Source organism: Scomber scombrus, chromosome 1 (genome assembly GCF_963691925.1).
Source record: "Scomber scombrus chromosome 1, fScoSco1.1, whole genome shotgun sequence".
Taxonomy (NCBI): domain Eukaryota; kingdom Metazoa; phylum Chordata; class Actinopteri; order Scombriformes; family Scombridae; genus Scomber; species Scomber scombrus.
The window spans coordinates 8,693,765-8,716,438 of NC_084970.1; the positions used below are offsets into that span (position 1 = coordinate 8,693,765).

Below are 22,674 nucleotides of genomic sequence, written 5' to 3' on the forward strand. Positions count from 1 at the left end.
TAACAAGATAATTGTACTTTTTTGGTGGAAAAATCTTATCAGACACAAATGCGTATTCAAAGTAGAGTGTTTTATAATATAGGCTACATCTTATAACAGGTTTGAAAAGGATCTTTAATGAGAGTGTCATGAAAATGAAAAGGCAGTGTGACTTGTTGCTGTCGCTGGGCGGGCCTAATGCTGCTGTGCACCATGTGGGGGGTGTCAATTGAAGGGGAGGAAAAAAAAAAGACGACTGAAGGGAGTTACCTCAGCGCTCTCCGAGATATGAGATCGGGCCATTTCCCAATCCATCGCCCTCTCGATTAAAGAAGAAAATCAGGAAAAATCAGTGGCGAAACAACGAAGGAAACACAGCCACATTTTGTTTGGAGAGGTCGCCCAGAAGAGAGCACACACGCACACACACACACACACACACACACACACACACACACACACACACACACACACATACACACACATACATACACACACATACACACATACATACATACATAGCGCCTTTCTGCGAGGCGGATAAGTCGGAGTCTCCGGTGCGTGCACAGGATTTCTGCGTGCGCGCGCGTGTGAGGGGTGCACGCGCGCGTGAGTGTATGTGTGTGTGTTTACAAGTGTTTGAACGAGTGCCAGAAACGAGGGAAGAAAAGGAGGATAAAGCCAAGGAAGGAGGGATGGTGGACAACTCAAGCAGCAGTAAGGCACAAATGGTGAGTCGTCGTCTTGCTCGGTGTCGGGGTTTTTTTTTTTTTTTTTTTTTTTTTACAATTTTCTAACCAGTTAACGAGCGAAAAAGCCTCCGAAGAGCCGCAGTTTGACCGCTCCGTGTTGTACGGAGCAAAGCTGGCTTCATTTAACATTAACAAGGGAAAAGTAGGAAAACCTTCCAGAGCTCATTCCGCCGTATGGTAGGCTAGTTTTTATTTAATTTCCAGCCTCACAGAAATACTGTAGCACTCATTTAGACGAATACATGCCGCTACTGTGCTAGTTTAGCCTGTTTGTGTGCTTAAAATGCGCTCGGTAAACGTTACGTGGATGTGGTTGTTAGCAGCTAAGTGTGGAAAAGGTGAACATTTTCTGACACTTTGGCTAATTCTTTCACTCAGGTGGTTTGTTTGCCTTATTATGAAAGCGACGCTCCTTTTCCTCCTTTTTTAGAGCTGAAGTGACGGATACAGGCTATTTGTGAGCATGTTTTATCTGCCTCACGACTTATTTAACTAGGTTGAACACTTGAATGACTTTGTTTTACTGTCCTCAGTTAAACGCAGTCCTTTGGGCGTAAGATTGCCACCTTGCTTTGAAAAAGGCGTTCAAACGTGAAACAGGATTTAGTATGAGGGGTGACTATGAGCATTTCCTATTTTTTTTCCTTGTATCAGGCTAGCAAATATTATTGATTTATTTTGTGCTTGCCATGTGTCCCATCTAGCTCTGTCAATATGCGAGGACGTAAACGTTAAAAAAAAAGATATTTTTGAGGGGCCAGGCTACTTGATAATGATCAGGTTACATTAGTTACAGTATTACAATTGAGCTACTTCATTCTTTCTGCTTTAACACATGCTCAGATTTGTTTTTTGATGTAAATATTGAGTCTAAGCCACAAGGGACTTTACATATTTTTTTCCTGATTTAGTTCATGTGTTCATTGCACTCCTGTCTTGTTTGCATTAGTTTTCTTGTTTGCACTAGCGTCTTGTTTTATAGTTTACATTATCTTTGCACTACTGCCCTGTCTTATGATCTATTTTGTTTTTTCACCTCAGTCTTCATAACCTGCACTATCATGTCAAGCACATACTTGTTCAGTTTATTTTCTTATTTTTATGTTGTGTGTTTTATGTCTTGCACGGTCTACCTGTTTAACTGTTGCACCATAGGCAGTATTTCATCCCACATGTATACTTTTATATGGATGGCTTGACAATAAAGAGAGGCAGAGTATGTGAATGTACTTTATATTTAAGTCCGTGGTAAATAGGACTTTCCAACTTTTGACTCGTGGCACTCAGCTAAGGTCCTCTGGTTCATACATTGACCAAAGTTAATGAGTGCAAGGAGTTTAATCTTAGCTAGTTTTTTTCTACACAAACCTGATGGAAATGGTGCTTGTGTGTGTGTACAGTTGTGTGTGCGTGAGTTTATGTTTCAATCACATGTCTCATTTCAGTATATTGTAGGTGATCCATGACTCTCTCTTCTTCCCACAGCCCAGCATGTCTCAAGAGCCTGGTGTGGCCTTTCCTCAGAGCACCTCTTCAGGAGGGATGAAGCTGGAGGCAGTGATGGAGCAGCTCCAGCGCCAGCAGCAGGCCCGACTGGAAATGGAGCGCAAGGAGAGGAAGCTGCGAGAGGCCCACATCATGTATGCTCAGCAGGTTGCTGCTCAGCAGGCCATCCTGGCGGCTGCCCGGGCCTCTGGAGCGAGCTTCATGGGTAAAGGCCTGGCTGGAATCCCCGGTGGTGGGTTGCCTCCCCGGGTGTCCAATCAGAGCAGTGTGGACTCGGAAAGAGAGGATGACGAGGACAGAGGCCGGGATTCTGGGGACAATGACGACGACAATGAGATGATGGAGGGGGACGAGGGCAGTGATGACGAGGAGGGAAGTGCCAGCGGTCTGGAGTTTCTCCGCAAGCAGACCCTTGCTTTGCAGCAGAGCGCCTCACGCATCCCGGCCCGTCCTTTTAGCAGTTACTCTGCGTCGGCCCCCCAGAGGTCTGCATCACCACCTATCAGAGTGAAGCAGGAACCTGACGAGGGTCTGTCTCCTGCGGGGCCTCACTCTGCTACCTCTCCTAACGGACAGGCCGACTGGGGCTTTGATGATCATTTCAGACAGGTCAGTGCCGTACTTTGGCAACCTGCCAATACTCTCTTTTCCTTATTACATCATTTCCTGTCTTGCTCTTTTCCTAAAGCTGTCCTGTCAGATACATCTCTTCACATTTATCTTTTCCACTCCCAGTTTTATTTTAACTTGTTGCATTTTTCCTTAAATTTCATGAGTCATCAAAGAGCTGCGTAATAAAAACACAGCTGTTCAGTGTGACATAAAGAAGAAGAGCCTTTCACTCTTCACCACTCTCCCATTGAGCCGTCTGTTTAATTTATCAGCACCGCCCCCTGCTGTGAGCAACTGCTTAATCTTAACTGTGGCACAAACCTCTGCAGCCATAGCTCTGTGAGACACTTAAAATCTCAGTGAAGGGTTGACCGCCGATTGGCTTTTGTGGCTAAAAATCCTCCTAAGTGAGTCCTGGCAAAGGGCCAGGCTGAGGCGCAATGTGTTCACGCTCAATAGTTCTCTCCCCCTGCGCTCACATTCTGCGTGTGTGTGTGTCTCTCTCTCTCCCTCTCGTTCGCTTTCCCTCTTGGCGCTTTGCTCAGGCTCTGGTTTGGCTCTGGTCCAGGTAGCGGAGTCAGGCAGGGCAGGGCTGCTGCTGCGAGGCTGTGGGTGGTTGGCCGGGTCAGCACGAGGATTTTTGGGTGGGTGGGAAGTTTTGAATGTAGTACACAGTAGCAGCCCGTTACACCTCCCACCCCATGAGTTTCGGCTGTGTGCCAAGTGCACTTTCCCTTCAAGGTAAATATTGCCTCAGCACAATGTTACAGAACGCTGGAATGCCAACTGGGAAGTGAGCCGAGCTACATGTGGTTTAGCATCATAGCTCAGGACATAGCAGGTTAAGGAGAGCTCAGCAGCCTGTGGGTGATATAAAAAGCCTTAGTTGCACAACAGTAGGCAGTGTCAGAGGACATATCTGAGCTTGATCAGTGGGCTGAGGGTGCCGGACTATCATATGTCTGGCTTTTATTACTGTCTATTTAAAGGCAAATGTCTTTGAATGGTGCTTCTCTTGACCACATTTCCTAATTTAGCTTTGGAGCGTGGACATTTTGGTAGTGACACACAGAAGACCCGCAGTACTACGTTGAGGGAGGATAGTATAGTAGTATAGAGGCAGGAGGAGGAGCAGTGGGATTTGTGTTTTTATTATTATAGCTCTTTAACAAGAGCCTCTACACTCACAGGATCTACTGGAAACGGTTAAAAACATCTACAGCACAAGGTCACCGTATGAAGTGGAGTTTCTCTGCATTGTTTCATCTGCTTGTTGTTTCCAGAGGAGTCAGAGAGAGCTGAGCAGTGTTATTCTGTAAGGTGACCAGGCTTTGTGTGTGAGCGTTGTCAGAACAGAAGATCAGAGCAGCAAAGTTGTAGCTGACCAGTGCCCTATCTGTGGCCTGGTGTCTTTTATTAGGAGAGGCGGGCTGAGCCTGGGGGGTTGTTGGGGGCGGAGGCATTATGGGACGAGAATTGGTCTGGCCTTTTTTTGTTTCCTCTCTTTTATCTTTCCTGTCATTATGTCAGCTCTGCAGTATTTAATGACGGCTCATCTCTTCAGGCAGTTTCAGGTTGCACTGCTGTAGGGGGAGGGAGGGGGGGCAGTGAGTGGAGGCAGGGGAACTGTTTTTTTTTCTTTCTTTTTTTTTTTTTTGATGTCATTGTCTTCGATAGGCCAGAGACAAGCCTGGCAGATGCCGCAAATACCGACCCCCTTTAATAATGGTAGGGGGGTGCACATTTATTATGTTCTAAAAGCAGTGACAGAGAGGGGAGATGGGGATGACATAGTTTAAAAGAGATGCACAGAAGAGCATTTACATTAACATTTACATTTCACGTAGTCAGTCACACTGGGTGGAGGTGACCAACCAAAGCAACGTGTGTACATCCTGACAGAGACACTGTCAACAGACTGCCTTTAAAGAGTTTGGCTCCTGATTTTTTCACAAGGAGCTTACAGAGAAACAATATAATGTAAGATTTGGAGCAACAAATAATTGTAAAGATCAGTCGCAAGTAGCCCTAAGCCTTAAAGTTAGTGTATATTCCAGTAGTAACAATGTAATGTTAACATGTATGTCATTGTCCTCATGTAGCAGCAGCAACATTTGACTGACAGCTGTTCGATTAGTCCGTCTTGAAGTCCTGTACTCCTCCAGTGTTTTGAGTGTACACCAGCGGTAAGGGCCCACACAGGTCAGATGGGAGATGACAGACATGGGGAGCCTGTGTTTTTTGTGTCAATGATGTATGCAACGGTGACCTCAGACCCGTCCTAAACAGCAGAGTAAATAATTGTCAAACAAGGCGACTGACAAAGGCGTCGCATGGAGAGAGAGGGAGAGAGAAAGAGAGAGGGTTGGGGCGGTCAGCCGGCCAGCCTCAGCACTTTGGCCTCTGCCGCAGTGGGACAGAGGCTGCGTGACCCCTGTAATCCACCAACACACCCCTCTTGCTCACACACACACACGTCCATAGACCCCTCCAGTCCTTGCGATAATCCCTGTGTGATTGATAGAGTTTTAATCATGCCCGCAGAACACAGATTGTGTCTTATGTGCCACTGTGTTGGCGGTGACATTGTTTCACTCGGATTGGCCGAATGTTCTAACTGTGTGTGTGTGTGTGTGTGTGTGTGTGTGTGTGTGTGTGTGTGTGTGTGTGTGTGTGTGTGTGTGTGTGTGTGTGTGTGTGTGTGTGTGTGTGTGTGTGTGTGTGTGTGTGTGTGTGTGTGTGTGTGTGTGTGTGTAGGTGGTGTGTAGATGCAGTGGTTTTTATGTTAACATGCAGTTTGTTTCTGTGTGACTCTGCTTTCTGATGATTGACACAAAATGGAGGCAGAGCATGTGCTGATTTGCATTGCTGTGATGACAAAGCTACCAGACACAGAAACTGACCTGAAGACATCTCTGACAGTTTGGCATCATTTTTTTTACTTACTTGAGTAGTGAAGATTCTGGTATGTTATCCCATAATTCAATGAAAAAAAACCAACACAGTTTAGTTCTTTGTCACATGAAGCAGCAACTGACACAAAATGAATCTGACTTAAAATAAATGGTTCAACTTCACCAATAATGGAGCGTAAAATTAACTGTGATAGACTGTACTATAACCTGATTAGATGTGTATGTCATCTGAGTCCAATCAGATGATTGTGATGTGGAGATGCTGGCAAATGAAAAGTAAATCAGTGCAATAGCAGCAGAGTGCAGCTTAGGTGAGGGAGACATCTAAAAAAAGGAAACGTTGATTCCAGACCAGACTACAGTGGTCCAGATCTCCCTGAAGTAACCGGACCTCTATTACCGCTAAGCCCCACCATCATTTGCCACCTTTGAGCTGTGCTTGCGCTACTCAGGCACTGAAGCCCGTCTGTTGAGCCAGCGCTGTTGCATAATTTAGCTGTCGCCCCAGCAACACATCAGCCAGGAAGTGGGGAGCTGCACGGCTGCAGCGCAGAGATCGATAAGGATTGTGTGTGAGCTTTTAGAGGTAGGAATGTTTGGCCTCGTTCATTTATGATAAATGAGAAGGGCAATGTATTTATCAGATGGATTCAAGCGCTCATTTTTGCAAGCGGAATGTGAAACAAATGTTAGCCCGGTGCATCAGTCCAGCACTGCGGTGTTGTTGGGAAGGCTGCTGGATGTGTGACAAACACACTACAGTATCATCATGGCTCTGTGTAATGTTGCTGTGGGAGCTAGGAGGTATCACTGCCTGTTGTGCATGCTGTATATGCCAACCTGGCATGTACTCTGCTCTCTGAAATTTTATGATGGTGTCTCAACATATCACGACTGTCAGTGGGTTTTAAATGGCGTAATAAGGCTTATTCTGTTTACTAGACTTCCTGTTATTGCTGATGTAATAAGGCTGGAATTACAGTCTTGACCCCTGTTTGTACAAAGCGCCTGCAAGAAGAGGTTTCTCAGATGAGAAATAATGAGGAAGACTGAAGTCTGTTGAAAAATGTTTCAGGTGTTTGTTCAAAACAAAAAATTGTGACTGTAATATGTGACACTTGTGTTGTCTTCACTGTTGAGCTACACAGAGAATAGATAGCCTCAAACCTGACTGTTCACCGCCACTGTGAACACATTGTTTTCCATCCACCTGTTTTTATTCATTTTTATTTTACAGAAAAATCCTTCAGTGCTCTAATTTCATTTCTTTTGCAAACTACTTTTGTGTAACAAACATTTTACATTTAGACCTGCTGTAATCAAATGAGAGGAATGACATGACATAGATATGTCATTTTAATTTACACTACTAATAAATATTTTTCAGTTGAATATATTAATGCTCTTTTCCATTTCTCTCCTTAATGCCTTTCTGTAAATGTGAATGTATAGTTCCTCACTGGGGTCTTTGTCATGTGGATGACTTCATGACTACAAAATTATATTACCAATGGCATTTGTGATGAATAAGCTGGACACCAAATGGTTAATCTAATTTCCAAATTTCCCCCCTGAGCTACAACACTGATCCTGACACAGATTAGGCTGGGTGACTAGGTTAAGGTTTCCAATTTTAGCTATAATTCAAAGTCACAACGGTGAAATGTCCCTTTAGCTGACCCACCAGTTTTTCTCTATTCCTTTTTTTTGTGGTAATACACATATTCAACATGTTCAGCACGTTCAAAGAGAGCAGCTTCACAAACAATGTGACGTTTGCTAAAACAAGCAGAATGAAAACATTGTGTTGCTTATATTTAAAACTATTCATGTTTGTGCCTCAAGCATTATTTTTGATGTAAATGCATTTGTTTTAAAACAAATTTCCTGTTAAGTTGGATCTTAAAGGTTCACTATGTAAAATGTGGCCATAATTTTAGTTTAAAACATTCAAAAATGAAGAATGTGAAGACATCTATGTATTGTCCTCCCCTTATTTGTTACGTGCAGGTGGCCAAATTTGACATAAGTGCATTTTTTTTTTGCTAGTGGAGTATTTTGAAAAGAGAGAGGCGAGGTTTGGCATTTCTACATTCATGTATACGGTGTGTTGCTTTGGGATTTTTCAGTTTATAATCGGTTTCTGTAGTTTAGTGCTGTGTGAACCTTGCTTTGCCTCATCAACGGGATGAAGGCAAGCAGGCTTTTAGCTCTGGTTTGCCTTTTTAATGGCGTCTTTCTGATGGATGCTGCTCCATGCTTAATGTAGTCTGATTGTTATGGCTGAATTCGTGGCAGGATGGAAACAAATACGATCCGGCGACTGCACAATTAGTGATGCCTAATTCTGTTTTGCACTTCCAGTTTCCAGTAGAGTTGGTCAATAGGCAATATTGGAACATTAAATAATTCAATTTAATATGTCGTAGTTAAAAATAGCCACAGGAGGTCAAAAGTGAACTTACCATCACAGTATTTATTCACACAGCTCAACCTGTGAGCTCCTAATGACATTGACCACATTATGATACGTTTATTTTGAAAAGATTAAAATATTTAAAATATTGGCTAAACTTCTCTCCAGTATTACATATTAGTTTGAACAGGGGAGAACAGAGCTTTTTGAAAATGTTTGATACTTTGTCCGTGTCACTTTTATTTTCTTCATGTTTAATGCCTCTTTCTCAAGTCACCTGAGATTTTCACAAATTTCCATGATTTGTGGTGTATCAGTATGGGTGGATAATATCTATAAGGAGCTAAAAATGTCAGTGTGGATGTTAAAGTTTTCACATGCAGATGTCAGTTTTAGATTTATATGAATAAGTGTGTAAAGTGTAAGCGTCCTGGCAAAGACCAGGCTTCATTTTGTGCTGACCTGCTCCTAACAGTTAAGTGTGGAAGATTCCCCCCTGGCCAGAAATAGAGGTATTGAATTTAGTAGGGAGATGAAGGGGGAGGGCGAAGGGGGGAGGAGATGCTGTGGAAGGAGAAGAGGGGTTAGTGGTCTGGCTCAACACACTAAACTGCCCCACCCAGAGGAAACATTCCAGACGGAATTAAAGAGTTAACTCTTCAAACAGTGAACATTCCCACCGGGGGCTCCCAACAAGAGACAGGGGGTTTGATGGGGGTGGGTGGGTGCATGTCCGTGTTGTAGTTGGGCCCCTGATTAGTGATCTTTCAATTCATTTCACTCAGTGTCGCAGGGGCTGTAAAAGAAAAAAAGCCAAAGGGCCTGAATGGGAGGAGCTGGATGGGAGGGCCCGCTGGTGCAGGCAGAGACACTTTTTTATTTTATTTGTCTGAGTGCCAAAGGGCACATCTGCTGCTGGCAGACAGCAGGACGCTTCTCATGGTGTGTCCAGTCTCCCTCAGTTCAGCCACACCACGGCCCGGTCACACACACCACTTACTGACAGTGTCAAGTCTTGTCATCCATGACGTCATGATCATTCCTATGTGCAGGCACAAGACTACTGGGTTTCATTCATGGCTTCATGGTTTACACTATTATAACTCTACATTGTTAACATGGACACAAACACAAACATGTAAGAGATTCCCACTTTGGCCATATTCACTCCTGGCCAAAATGCTTGAATCAAACTTTTATCAAATAGATCTCTGTGGTCTGAAAATGTTCGGCAATCGGTGTTTGTTACATATCTAACATGTGTTGTATATCCAATTGAAATCTTCTTTGCTCTTATTTATTGTATTATAATTATCATTTTATTACAGGTGGCAAATGTAATTCTTGTAGATCATAATTTGACTTTCCTCCGTTCCTCATGTCTATACATCTTTTTGGGGAGAGGGAAAATGCAGCTGTTGAAATGCTCATTTCCTTTGTGGTTTTATTGTCTATATGCTCGAGTGATTTGCATTGTGGAGATGTTTGTGTATAGGCGTTCCTCTTTAAAGAAGCAAGCGTTCTATACTGCTGCCCAGATCTCACTTGACTATTCTCTTGCGTAACAGAAATCTTTATGAGAGGAAAAAGTACATTGTGCTCCTCTTAAAAGGCACATTTCGTTTTCCAAAGCCTACCTGTTCAAAGCACAAGGTCTTCTTGTCTTTTGTGTGTGTAGTGTCTGCCTTACTGCTGCCTTACAGTGTTTGCCCACCGCAACATCATGCAAATGAGTTTTTGGAAGACTCCTCATGCGCATCGTCACTGAGTGCCACACTGCTCTCCATTTAATTGAATTGAAAGGCAAAAAGTTCTCACATTTAAATGCAAATCGTGTCCATTAGTTGTCACACTTCTTCCCCCCCCCCTAAATCCACCCTGGAGGATTGACTTCCTTACTTCTAATGGAAACTGAGCTACTGATGCCTGTTGTAATTTGATCAGTCGGTAGTGAAACCACAAGACCCCCCTCCCCACACCACTGCCGATTCCATTCGTCCTTTTACAGCCACTCCCACTCAGCATATCTCAACACCTGCTCTTTAATGAAGGCAAACAGAGAAAGGGGAATAGCCAAATGAAACAAAGACATCCACCAACGCCTTTGGCAGCTGCAGGGAAGTAGAAGCAGGGTCATATGACACCGTTGAGCAAAGTCTCCTTGAGTTTTATATAGGCTGACTTCATATAGTGATATATACAGTACACAAGTGTATAGACTACTGTGTGTTGCGATGACCCTCGGCACTGTATGTGAGGTGCTGTTGTTTTACCACCATGTATGGTTTCTTATTCTGTATACTTTGTATTTAACTGGTTGGTCTGTAGCTCTGCTCACAGGATTATTTCTCAGGCATGAAGCCCTGCCAAGGTAAATATGTTTCTTAGAGGTGTAACTATCCTCTTACATTGTTTACCACACAACTATTTTGTAACCTTCAAAACAATCATTAGAGTTATTCTGATATGCTGTTGCGGATTAGAGGTCGATATAATATTTTTCAGTCCCAGTACTTATAAAATAAGCAGATGTACATGAACTTTGCCCAAGTATTATAGTCTGAAAATTGTTAACTTATAGTTAAATGGTACAAATCTGAGCCAACATTGTAAGCTTTTGGCACTTTTTGTTTTATAGTACTCTTAAAATAGGGTTGGGTGAACTGGCCAAAAAATAACGTTACAATCTATTTAATCACAATCACCATCCACAATTGAAATAAGCCTATGAATTTCACCATTTGCAGCATTAAAACATAATATTGCATTATACATACTACGTAGGTTTCAAAATGGTTATTAAAACCTGAGTTTAATTTGAAGTTGTAAAGAAGCCAAAAGAAATACAGTAATAAAAATAAATAGTCCTAAAATAATACAATATTCGAATAAAAAAATAAATATTCAGACTGTTTATAGTTATAATTCAACAGCACCACTGTGCTAATAGAAAATATGCCAAAAAAGTGTAACAAAAACTAATGAGGATAAGGTTGAGGTTGTACTCTGCACCACTCTGAGGGATCCACCTCACTGGCAGCCTCAGGTATGTGGAGGTATGATGCCAGTTCTCCCTCAATTACTTCTTTTACATTCTGCCTGTGGTTGTTAAGGCTCTTGATGCCTTGTAGAGATGCTGCAGTCACAGTGGATGCAGAAAAGAGGGCTTCCAGTTCGTCATCATCCACGTTTTGCAGCTTGAAACTGGGGTCAACCCAGGCTGCCAAGTCCAGCAGGTTGTCTGTACTCAGATCCTGATGTTTTTTTACTGAGGTAATCAGTAATTAGTGGTGGTTTCTTTCAGCATCTTAGAGAGGTCAGTGTCCTCAATATCCACCCCTCAAGAGCACAGAGTTCAAGTAAGACACACTCACGTAGTCCTCATCTGACCGAGCATCTGTGAAATCAGTGAGAGGACTGAGGGCCCTGTTGACATATTCAAAAACGTCTATATGAGCTCCAGTTATTGAGCTGCCAAGTCTTCACCATGTTTGCACTGCTGTCTGTGTTCATGCCAGCCATTTGCTCTTCATTTAGACTCTGGTGCTTCCTTTAGGTGGTGTACAATTAGTTCCCCGGTGTGGTCTTCAGGGCAGTAATTAGTTTGAAGACATGCACTCTTCAGTTTCCAGTCATCATGAAATGAATGGCGAGACTTGGGTATGGTTCACATGTATGACTGAACCATGAGTCACTAAGTTAAAAAAAAAGATCTGTGTGCTGAATTTGAGCATTAATCCTCTGTCAGCATCCAGTATACAAAAATATCTGCAGCAATATAGTCATACTGCAGTTCTTTTACAGAGTAGTGTGGTAGTAATTTTTAGCACTCTAGAAAAAAAAGTTATTGGTAGAGATCATTTAAACTTTCTGTATATATTCTTTTAAAGATATACATTTAAAAATGTAAATTTGAGCTGTATAGCATATTGGAATATTCTGGAGAAAGCAGACAGACCAGATGTTGATAATTAACAAAGTAATCAGGCGGTGTCTGTTCTGCTCCTTATCACACAGTGGCTAGAATGCGGTTTTAAAGCAGGGAGGAAGAGGAAGAAGAGATTTTAGCCTGTTTCCTAAATTCTGCTGTAGCCAAAGATCCGCTACTTGAAAATGCTACGGGCACGAGACGAGTCATGTTCACACGGAAACGTTTTTTTGTGGATTTCATCACAGACATGGTTCCAGTGTTGGACTGCAGCAGCTGTTGTAGCCACAACTCTGTATAGCTGATACAGATCAATAAAAATGCTCTGATCTGCCCAAGACAAAGACTTATCAAAAAGCAGGCGTTTCAAAAATGGTTTGTAATTAATTGTTTAGGTTGTATGATATGAGTGGTACAAAGCTGCAATCTTTATGAGAATGTCTATGATGTAATAACAGCCTTATACAATGGACACACGTTGTACGATTGTCCCATCCAGCGAGGAGGCGTGGAGTCAGAGTTGCGAGAGTTGTCTATTGTTGGTGGTTTTCTTTGCTGTCTTGTGCCACTACTTTGGCTGAGCTCCAGGATGGTGTCAGGGGCCTGTAGGTGCTAACTGGGCCACTGTGTCAAGGCCTTTGGGTAAACACAGCAGCTGACGGGGAACTGGCACAAAGCCACGCAGAGGAGAAGGAAGTAAAAGTGGAGGAGGCTTTCCTTTCACTATAGCCCCTGCACCGCTTTTCACAGTCTGCACACTCATTGCACCGCTTGCCAAAAAGACCATGTAGTTTATAGTAACATGCCGTTTGTCTGCCAAATCTTCAAACACAAGACGAGCGTAATCATGCACTTGTAAGAGGGTGCTACCATCAGAGGAGGAAGGAAGAGAGAGCGATAGAGAGAGAAAAAAAAGCTCTTGGCTGCTGCCCAGGAAATGTCACATTACACTAAAAGCTATGTGTTCACAGATCAGTTTCCAACATTTACACTGTACACTCAATGCTGCATGTCTTCCAAAGCTACTCCCTTCTTGGATCACGATTATCAATAGAAACAACCAACAAATCTGTCAAAGCCACAGGCCAGTAATCCTGAATGTTGTGCTCGTGTACACATAGCTTCATATAGGACAAAAGTCTTAGGAGCTCATTATTCCCACTAACATGAGCAAAGTCCTGTTTGTAATATAGTGATTCATTGACACATTTTACAGTGCAGCAGATGTATGTTGACATATTGTAGTTTTATTTTCTTTCGGATGAAATCAGTTGAAGTCAGTGTTCAAAGCTTATCAAGCATTTCTTAAATGTATTGGCATTACAATACTGTATGTAGCTTTGATTAATAGGATGTGCTGCTGTTATGATGTAATGCACAAAAAAGAAATACCTGTGAAACTACACTGCATATCCATTATCAGTTAATTTATTCAGCTGTATTCAGACTATGTTACAAAGAAGTGAAATGTCTTGAGTCTTTTTAATTAATGTTATATTGATTTGAAGTCTTGTATTGAATTAATTCAGATGACAAAAAAAGAAACCCTCCCATCAGCTTTGTGCCTCTTAGCTGATCTGGTTAATAGACAATCACACTGTGAATAGTACTATGGACCATGTCAACTGCAGTCGATAATTTCAAAAGCCATGTTAGTAAATGATTAAAGAGCGGCACAGAAAATTGAATTATTAACAGCAGGGTCTACAGTGTATGTAGGTTATCATAAACCTATACGTTGTAGCTTGAGGAGGTTATCAGAAATGTTCTTCTAGTTTTTTATTATTATCCTTACGTGTGATGTGGGCCGCAGCATAGAAATTTTCCGTTGCTCCTAAATTATGTGACAACAGAAATGTAGTTGGGATGAATATGCTGTTAAGGTGCAGGTGTTTAACAGATACTGAGTGCAGCTCTCCACGTATGAAGTGAACATCACATGTATCAGATCACAAGCCTCTTTTCTAACAAACATCAGCATATTAATGTGGAGCAGGGTTCAATAATGTTAGTGGCAGATTTGGGATGCCCCAACCCCCAGCAGAGCCAGCCTTGATTAGCCAGCCATCTGGTCAAACAAAAGCATCTCAGGTTTTCCTGCCCTAAATAAATGTGATTAGAAAGCACAGACAGCAAGTGTGCTCACAACATTTATTTTTAAAAAGCAGCAATTACTAAACTATTGATAGAATAATACTGAAACACGTTTGGTCTTGTTGATCTCAGCTGATCACACATACTTTGAAATCACACTTAAAATAATGTGTACTTTTACATTAGTGACAAAAATGCTACTTAGTTCACCAAATAGAGGATTGTGCTTTATATTGGCATAGTCAAAAACATTGTTTACACAGGTAAAAGCTGTTCATCATAGGAACTGGATTACATTTGACGTAGCTTGAGTGACTGTAAACTACTTTACTATATACTGTGTACAGTACTATACAGGATATAGTACCATGTACTGTGCAAATATCTGCTTACTTGTTAATCTGTCTTTGTAAAACACTGTCCATCTATGCAGGGCTGGGCGATAAAACAATCTTGATGATTTTCACAAAAAAATCTATAACGATAACGACCATAAATTTGATCTTTTATGAGATTTATATGTATCGATAGTTAATTTTGAATCCATTTTATCTCCACCAGCAGCCAGTCGTACAGCAGAGAATCAAGCACACACGTTTCCAGCCCCTCCCACTCACAACAGCTCAGAATGACCACCTGTGTGGAGTAGCCTGCTCAGAAGAAAATGAGCAGCTGCAGTAAAACAGTGTTTCCCACAGAATTAGATTGTAATTGTGGTGGTAGTGTTGGCTGAGGACGCGGGGGAGGGGGGAGTGATTACACCAGGCCAACAAGCCTGCGGCTAGCATGCTGATCTGCTAGCTCGCATCAACAATGACAAACATTGATAAAGCTTGACAAACTTTTCTGAGGACAGGGCAATATCATCCTCAACATGTGAAGGGAATCAGAACATTTGTTTACATATTTATTATTTTATTTTAACATAAAGCCATGTTTGCTCAGTTGAATGTGTGTCACCTGTTTGAATATTGTATATTATAAACCAAAATTAACCTTCTAGTTTCTGTAAGGAGAATACTATTAAAACTATTGATTGAACTTTTATTATTATTAAATGTATTTTCTGTTTTTTTTATAGACATTGATCAAATACATTATTTGGCCATATCATCCAGCCCTGCATATATGTACTTATTAGTTTGACTCTCTATATGTGCTTTTTTTCTGGAGTTGTATCACTGTCTATTTGCTCTTTTATCTTTATCACATTCCCTCCTGCTGCAATAACCCAATTTCCTCATGAGAATCATTACAGTTTGATATAATCTGATCATATGTACTGCACGTTTGTGATGTCTGTTTGTAGACTGAACTGTAGCATAGAGTTGCATAAAGCAAACCTTTAAATGTGTGCTGTATTTATTATTTAGTGTAGTACTTTCAATTCTGACCAGGCTGGCAAAATACTGTTCTAACCCTCTGTTTCTCATCAGTAAAGCAGTGTACAAAACATTTGGCTTGGAGCTAACTTATTTTTAGCCAGTGCTGACAGTTATCGCTTGTTAAACTGATTTAGGCAGCCAGCAGTGGATTATATCAGCTACTGCTAATTAAAGTTAATTGCGTGAGTAGGTTGTTGACAGGCCAAAATTAAACTGGGCCATTGTTGGGTTTATATGCTCTCTGTACACCAAAGATCATCACACTCCACTCTGTAATGTCATTGTACAATTGCCAGTGGACTGTGTTTCTGTAGTTTCAACAACTCCAACAGAGTGGTACATCTCCTCCAATAAAACTATCCTCATCACATCATGCCAACTTAATGAGTCATACCCTCCCTGTAAATCTTCATTTATATTAATTTATAAGACACCCATAGTCATTTCTAGTACCAGAGCATAATTATTGGCGCTTTTCCACTATCCAGTTCTAGTACTACTCGGCTCGACTCGACTCGGTACCAAGAACGACCTTTTCCATTACAATAGTACCTACTCAACTTGGGCGGGGTCGTCATAGCACGGTTGCGCGAAACTGCCATGACTTCGTTTTATGTGACAAACACATAAACAATGGAGGACATGGAGCCAATGGTGGAAGAGCAAGAGAAGAGAGCCAAATCGCTTTAACGCTGTTGCCCGTATTTAAAAATGCTGCGTTTGATTCTTGTGTGGGACGGCTCATGACTCTTCCACTGACGACTCTCTGACCAATCTGTGGCCGGCAGTCTGGTGACGTCACATTTAGTATCGACTCGGCTCGCTTGGAACCTCGGCAGAGCAGGTACTAAAAAAGTACCAGGTACCAGGTACTATCCCTAGTTGAAACGCAAAAAAAAGAGTTGAGTCGAGCCGAGTAGAACTAGAACTGTATAGTGGAAAAGCGCCATAAGATATTGTATAGTTAAAATGACATTGCTGGTCACATATTAGTACAGTGTGGAGTTATTGAAACTGGGTTCTCTCTCAAGGAAGGTTTATTGTAAATGACCAATGCAAAAAGAAGTACCAAGGCACTTCTGCACAGCATGACTAGCATTTTAGTTGGTGAACTTGATAGTTGGTTCCATATTGTTGCATAACCTCCACAGCAATGACAGCGAAATGTCTCAAGCTTTTTCTGTTTGTTCTTTCAAGTTTTTTGGGGTGTCTCTGGTGTCTTTGGAGCGTCCAGTAGAGATGTAGTGGCTTGTCAGGCTGGAGATGAGCTCCAGATGCGTGACGAGCTGCACCATCCCAGATCAGGTCCCCGGGGGGTACTGGCCTGTCAGAGGTGGAATGCCCCTGCACACTTAACGCTAGCTGAGAGGAAACAGATACCTCTGGCTCTGAACAGGGAAATCGTTCCCTATCGATTAGACTCTACAGAAAGCTGTGAATTGCGCTTATGGTTTGAACATTTGATACTGCAGATTCAGAGAGATAGTCATAACACTGACTACTCTGATGGAGGAAACTCTGAGAATAACTGGACTGATTTTTATCCTCCCCTCAATACCTCTCTGCCCAACCACTATTCACCAGACAAAGAAGTCATTTACCCATCTGACTGCAGGCGTCGTGACCTCTTGTCATTTCATATGTAATTAGATGTGATGTGTCCTAATAGCAGCCAAGGTTTTTTTGTTGATTTGTGAATGTATCAAGTTCCCGTGGCTGCCAGTATAATGAGAATGTATATAAAGGCCTATCAGGTCTGTGTGATGTCTCCAGCTGCCATTAGCACAGGGGTGAAGTGGATGCTTGCTCTTTGAAAGATATGAGATATGCAAGGTATTTTAGCCAAAGCTTTTAACCCAGAAGAAACTGTAATAGCTGCTTTGACCGTTGACTTGTGTCTTATTAAGAGCCCTAAAACTGTAATTTATTGTACAGATTTTTTATTTTTATTTTGTAAGATCCTGAATATATTTTGATCAAAATGATAAATACTTTGCATATTTGGGCTTATATCTCTCACTGCACACTTCACACAGCAAAACGAATAGCTTCAAATCAAATTATCCGCGATTGTGGCACCCGAGGGGGCCCCCCCATACAAGTCTTTGCATAGCTTTAGCTGTAAAATCCAGTCCAGAGCTGTGGGCCTCAAACAGCACAGGAAAGGGTTAACTTGCGGAGTACTGTATGTGGTGGCACAGATGTGATTCACTAAAATGTTTGCTCTGCCTGTGAAAGGGTCTTTGAACCAATGAGTGTGAACTTCTGGCCACACCAGCCTATAAACGTTGCATTTGTGTGAGGCAGCGAAAGGGGCCAGCTAGTGTAATGGGGGGATGGGGCCTCCGCTTGTGGAATGTGGTGTCTTGGTGAAAGGGCTGAAGCTGTATGCAGTCAGTTTATTTGGCAAACCAGACTTGCTAGTCACCAACAGACATGTTTACCCAGGAACTAAATATGCAGATCCGCCCCCTTTCTTTCAGACATAGGTCTTTTCTTGTTTCTTTTCTTGTCGTTCAGTCGAACGGCCCCCCTCTCCACTCACTCACCTTTCTGACTTTTTCGAATCGGGGTCCTGCGTCTGACAAATTCTACAAATTTCTCAAACCAACAATTTTGACAATCCAACACTCACACCAACTTCACACAGTGATCGTGATTGGCCGGCTGTGCGTGGGCGAGAAAGGCGCCAGGGTTTGAACTAGTCTTTCAGGCTCTCTTTCTCTTTCTTTTTTTTCTCCATTCTATACACAACTATTTCTGTCACTTTTCATGTGTAACACATTACGAATTCCTTCCAGGAGAGACGCTGAAAATGTGCCTTTAACCCGGTATTTAGACAGCGTCTCATCCCCCGCTCCCTTTGAAGGCTGGCCTTTCAGTCTGAGTGGCAGCTATAAACACTTGATTTCTGATGTGGTTGGACAACACAGACTGCAATCCTGTCTCTCTCTCAGGGTCTGATAAAGAGCGAGGTGAAAAAGTGTACCGATCAGCGTCTAATTCAGATTGTCTGCCTATTTTCATTTTGTCCTTCTATCTTCCCCCCCCCCCCTTCACTTTTTCCCCTGTTTCTCTTTTTCAGCTTTGTAATTGGAGTGATTAATGGAGGGAGTGGTGGTCTTGCCTGGAGGCCTGTTTTTCAGTGGCCTGTTTAAAAGGTGCAGCATTGCTGAGGCCAGGGCAGGTAGAAACACGTCCTGCCCCTGGACATTTAGCCCCTTGTCCCCGCCACTTTGTCTGTCGCCCCCCTCTCCCCAAAAAAAAAACAACAAAAAACCAGAAATCCCTTCAGCTACAAACATGACCGGACATTCAGAGGCAGGCGTGCCCCCGGGGTCCTGTTCTCTGCTGCCGGTCCGCTCTCATGTGATATGTGACCTTTTTTATGCTCCATAATAATTCTTAATGAGAGCAAAGAATCAGCGGCAGATCCGTTTGTAACTAGGAGCTCTACCATATGTTCCCGAGTGGCAGTGAGATTTACTTCCCACTCGCTGCACATGGAATCATGATTAGCCAGAGCCTTTGTTGGTGGTGGCGTATGGCGAGCTCACCATGAGATCCTTTACAGTATTTAGCAGATAAAGGACACCATCCGCTCAGCCCAGTGCCCAATGCGCACCCCCACCCCCGCCAATCTGCATGGCAAGAGAAGAGGCACTATAAATGATTCCTGGAGTCCCACAGAGGGATCAGGGCTGCAATTATTTGATTTGGATTAAAGATCGCCACCCCCCCACAATGCTCGTTTTTACAGGCATGCTGAGAGGAAGCAGATTCGCTTTCTTTGAGTGCATGAAGGCTTCACTGATGGACTTAAAACTGAAGGCATCAGGGTTTCTTGTTCCCCAGTAAATGAAGAATCAGGCTTATTGCATATGAAATCAGCTTGAATAACACATCGACTTCTCTTCACAAATTCCTGTACAAAGAATTGTATTTTATCTTTATGTGTCTTAGCTCACATTTTCATAACAGCTTAGAATTAGAGCAACCAGCACTTTGAGTCGTAATAGCTTTTTCATTCAATTGTACAACATAAGCAGTAGTTAAACTTCTAAGCAATCTCTTCTGTCCTCCATTTATCACTATTGTTGGCTATGATCCAGATTTCTGTCGGAGGCCTTGATTAAATTACTGCCGCCGTGTCTGTTTAAAAGATTTCCTCTGCTGAACTATTTTGACAGGCAACAATTTGGCTAAAAAAGATTAGCTCGGGAATGAGATGTTAAGAGTACCTGTGGGATGAGAGGGGGCTCTCTTGTTATTGTGAGGTCCTGTTACCGGTGTACAGGAATGTTGGCGAATCTCACTAAAGTCACCCTTTCTGCTGCTGCGCCCGTTCTGGCAGAGCTTTCACTCAGTGCACCAGTGTGTCATTTCGTTGCCCTTGATTTACTGCCGCGCCTCGCTATAGGGATGTGTGCATGTAATTTGTTTTTGAAGAGGAGAGGCGTGGCTACTTACACCTTTTTTTTTTTTTTGTGGTTAACTGTAACTTGATGAGGGTTCCCTGTGGAAACCTTCTCTGTGTTAGGTGGCATTCAGACTGACATTAGCTTTGAATGGGTAAAAAAAATGCATTCCTCTCATTCATTTCAATGTTAACACAGCACAGGCTCTGGTAAAACAGCGCTGTATCATCTGGCAAAAAGTTGAACCTGACTCAGCTTTTTCACTACAATGCAACGTGATCCGGCAAGATACTGCGTTGACCTGGTGGATTATTTTGTAACACAAATACCTTGCGATCGCTGCGACGAAAGATAAAATAGTTGCCACCACAATAACTTTTCCAGAGTTGTAAAATCCAGTTTGTGAGTATTATAAACCTCAGTGCAGTGTTCTGGTGTCCATGTTGGAGTTACCATCTACAACAAGCCACGGGAGGTCAGCTGTAGAAGAAGAAGGTGGGAAAGCTAAACGCAACAGTAGATATGTAGCCACTTGACATCACAAGCTTCTCCCATCTTCTCGTCTTTATAAACACATTGGATATCTCATCCTTGGTGTTTTTATTTGAAAGGTGGCCGTACAACTAGACCCACAGAATGACCCTCATCACTGCACGGGTCTGAACCGGGTATAAGTTAGGGTGTTTTTATTGTAGGCAAAGGGGTTAGGTCACACTGGAAGCTGCGATCCTGCCCTCATCTCAGTTTCCCTGGCGTGGCGGTAGATGACTGAGGATGATGAGTATTGACGTGCGCTGCGAGATTGTGTCCGGAGGGGGGGCTGGGGACTTCCCTGTGTTTGCACATCCAGGGCTATTGATTTTGGCCTCCTGTTCAATGACTGTGGCCCTAGGGATTTGGTCTGCAGTGTTGTAGCCGTGTATTGTGGGGGTTCACAGTCATGACAGTAGCTCAGAGTGGGAAGACAGGGGGACAGGGGTTTTTTGGCTCAGGGCTAACAGGAACTCTGATCTGGCAGACACACGTGCCTCTCTTCATTAGGCCTTGTTTAGTCCCCAGGATCACACCGACAGGCTGCAAAATAACAACTGCTCTCTGGCCCACTGTGGCCAGCATGTCACTTGTGTCATCAGCCTGTTATCTATAGTATGAGAATGACCTACTTCACATAGGTTCAGTGCTGTCTCTACAGTATGTGGAAATGTACTGTATCCACTTTTCCCTCTGCTTTTATTATTTAGAAAAAATTCCCAAACTGAATCTAACATCATGAATATTTCCTTCACCCAATAGCAGCCATCCGAGCCCAGTCAACCCTCCTACTGGAAGAGTGAAGGCAAAATCACATGAGGCTTCTATTAAGGACAAGCCTCTTCATCTAATAACAGCTCCACTATCAAATTGGAGAAGTGCTGTCAACATCCTGAGCAATCAATGCCATCCATCCCCCACTCCCCAAGCAGCAGCCATTAACCCTTTTTGTTCCGGCATGCCTGGCCTCACTTAAAATGGTGGCTGTACTCCAGACATCTTTCTATAATGGCTGTGTAGAATTACCCCCAAGCTATGCATCGACATTCAAGCAGGAGTGTTGTTGCAAGGTTTTTTGTGTGATTCAGATGGTGGGATATGTAAAGAATGTCAACTTGTTGCGAGACAGTAGGCTGTCCACTGTAATGTAGGACAATAATGTGACATAAGCGTGCAGTCCAAATGCACAGATTTCACAACCAGTGCAGTCGAAAATTGAGCAGGTCAGGAAAGTGACCCACAGAGAGATAAAAACCAAATCTTCCCCATGTCAAAAATGACAATAATAGTTAGTGTAATGTTGTCAGCAGTAGAAAAACAGTGGAGAGTGACCCATTTATACAACTATACAGGATAGTACATGATACCACCTGGTCCCTTTCCATATAAAACACTTTTTTAGGCACAGGGTTACATTAATATGTGGACCCCCCCCCCCCCCACACACACACACACACACACACACACACACACACACACACACACACAGCAGTTGCCAGCTCCAGCTCAGTTCTCATCTCAACTACCTTATTCTTATCCCTGATTTGGCGCTGCTCCAATCAGTCACGTATGGCCATAATGTGATTAGGCCACCCACAGGCTGGCCAGTAAACCTGCTAACAGCATAAGAGGGGCAGAAAGGAAACATGGGCTGCTTAAAACATATGAGGGCTTCTGTTCATCCCACACCCAACACACACACACACACACAGAGACTATACATGTTTATTGTCGACACACATACATGTTTATTGTCGTTGATATTGTCGTTAGCACATATACTCTCAGATGTTTGGCTTTAGGACTGACTTAAATAAAAATAAAACTGGTATCTCACTCACAAGATGCATACACATACACACAGTATTTCATTTGAAACATCGATGCAGTCTATCAAGGCAAGTCGAGCCTTGTATGTGTGTCATGAACATAACAGGGTGTGGGAATTTCTTTTTCTGAACAAGTCATTTCAGGGTGGAGCACTGGATGTGATGAGGGGGCTGAGGTGAATGATCATAAGGAGTGGTCCTAAAAACATCAGTATCCACTCCAACTTGACAAAAAAGCAACATAGTGTTAACATTCCTCAGCTGACCAAAGTCGCAATTCAAGAGCCAACATGTCTATTCACGGTTAAA

The 22,674-nt window shown here is 42.7% G+C and overlaps 1 protein-coding gene across 1 annotated transcript in view; it reads left to right on the top strand.

Moving 5' to 3' along the window:
• The first annotated feature begins 634 nt into the window (after positions 1 to 634).
• Positions 635 to 22,674, top strand: part of LOC133981193 (AT-rich interactive domain-containing protein 3B-like) — a 49,126-nt gene continuing 27,086 nt past the window's right edge. The window contains exons 1-2 of the mRNA XM_062420014.1: positions 635 to 710; positions 2,217 to 2,846. Coding sequence (XP_062275998.1) covers positions 675 to 710; positions 2,217 to 2,846 — 666 coding nt within the window. The 5' untranslated portion in view covers positions 635 to 674. The remainder of the gene's footprint in view (positions 711 to 2,216; positions 2,847 to 22,674) is intronic.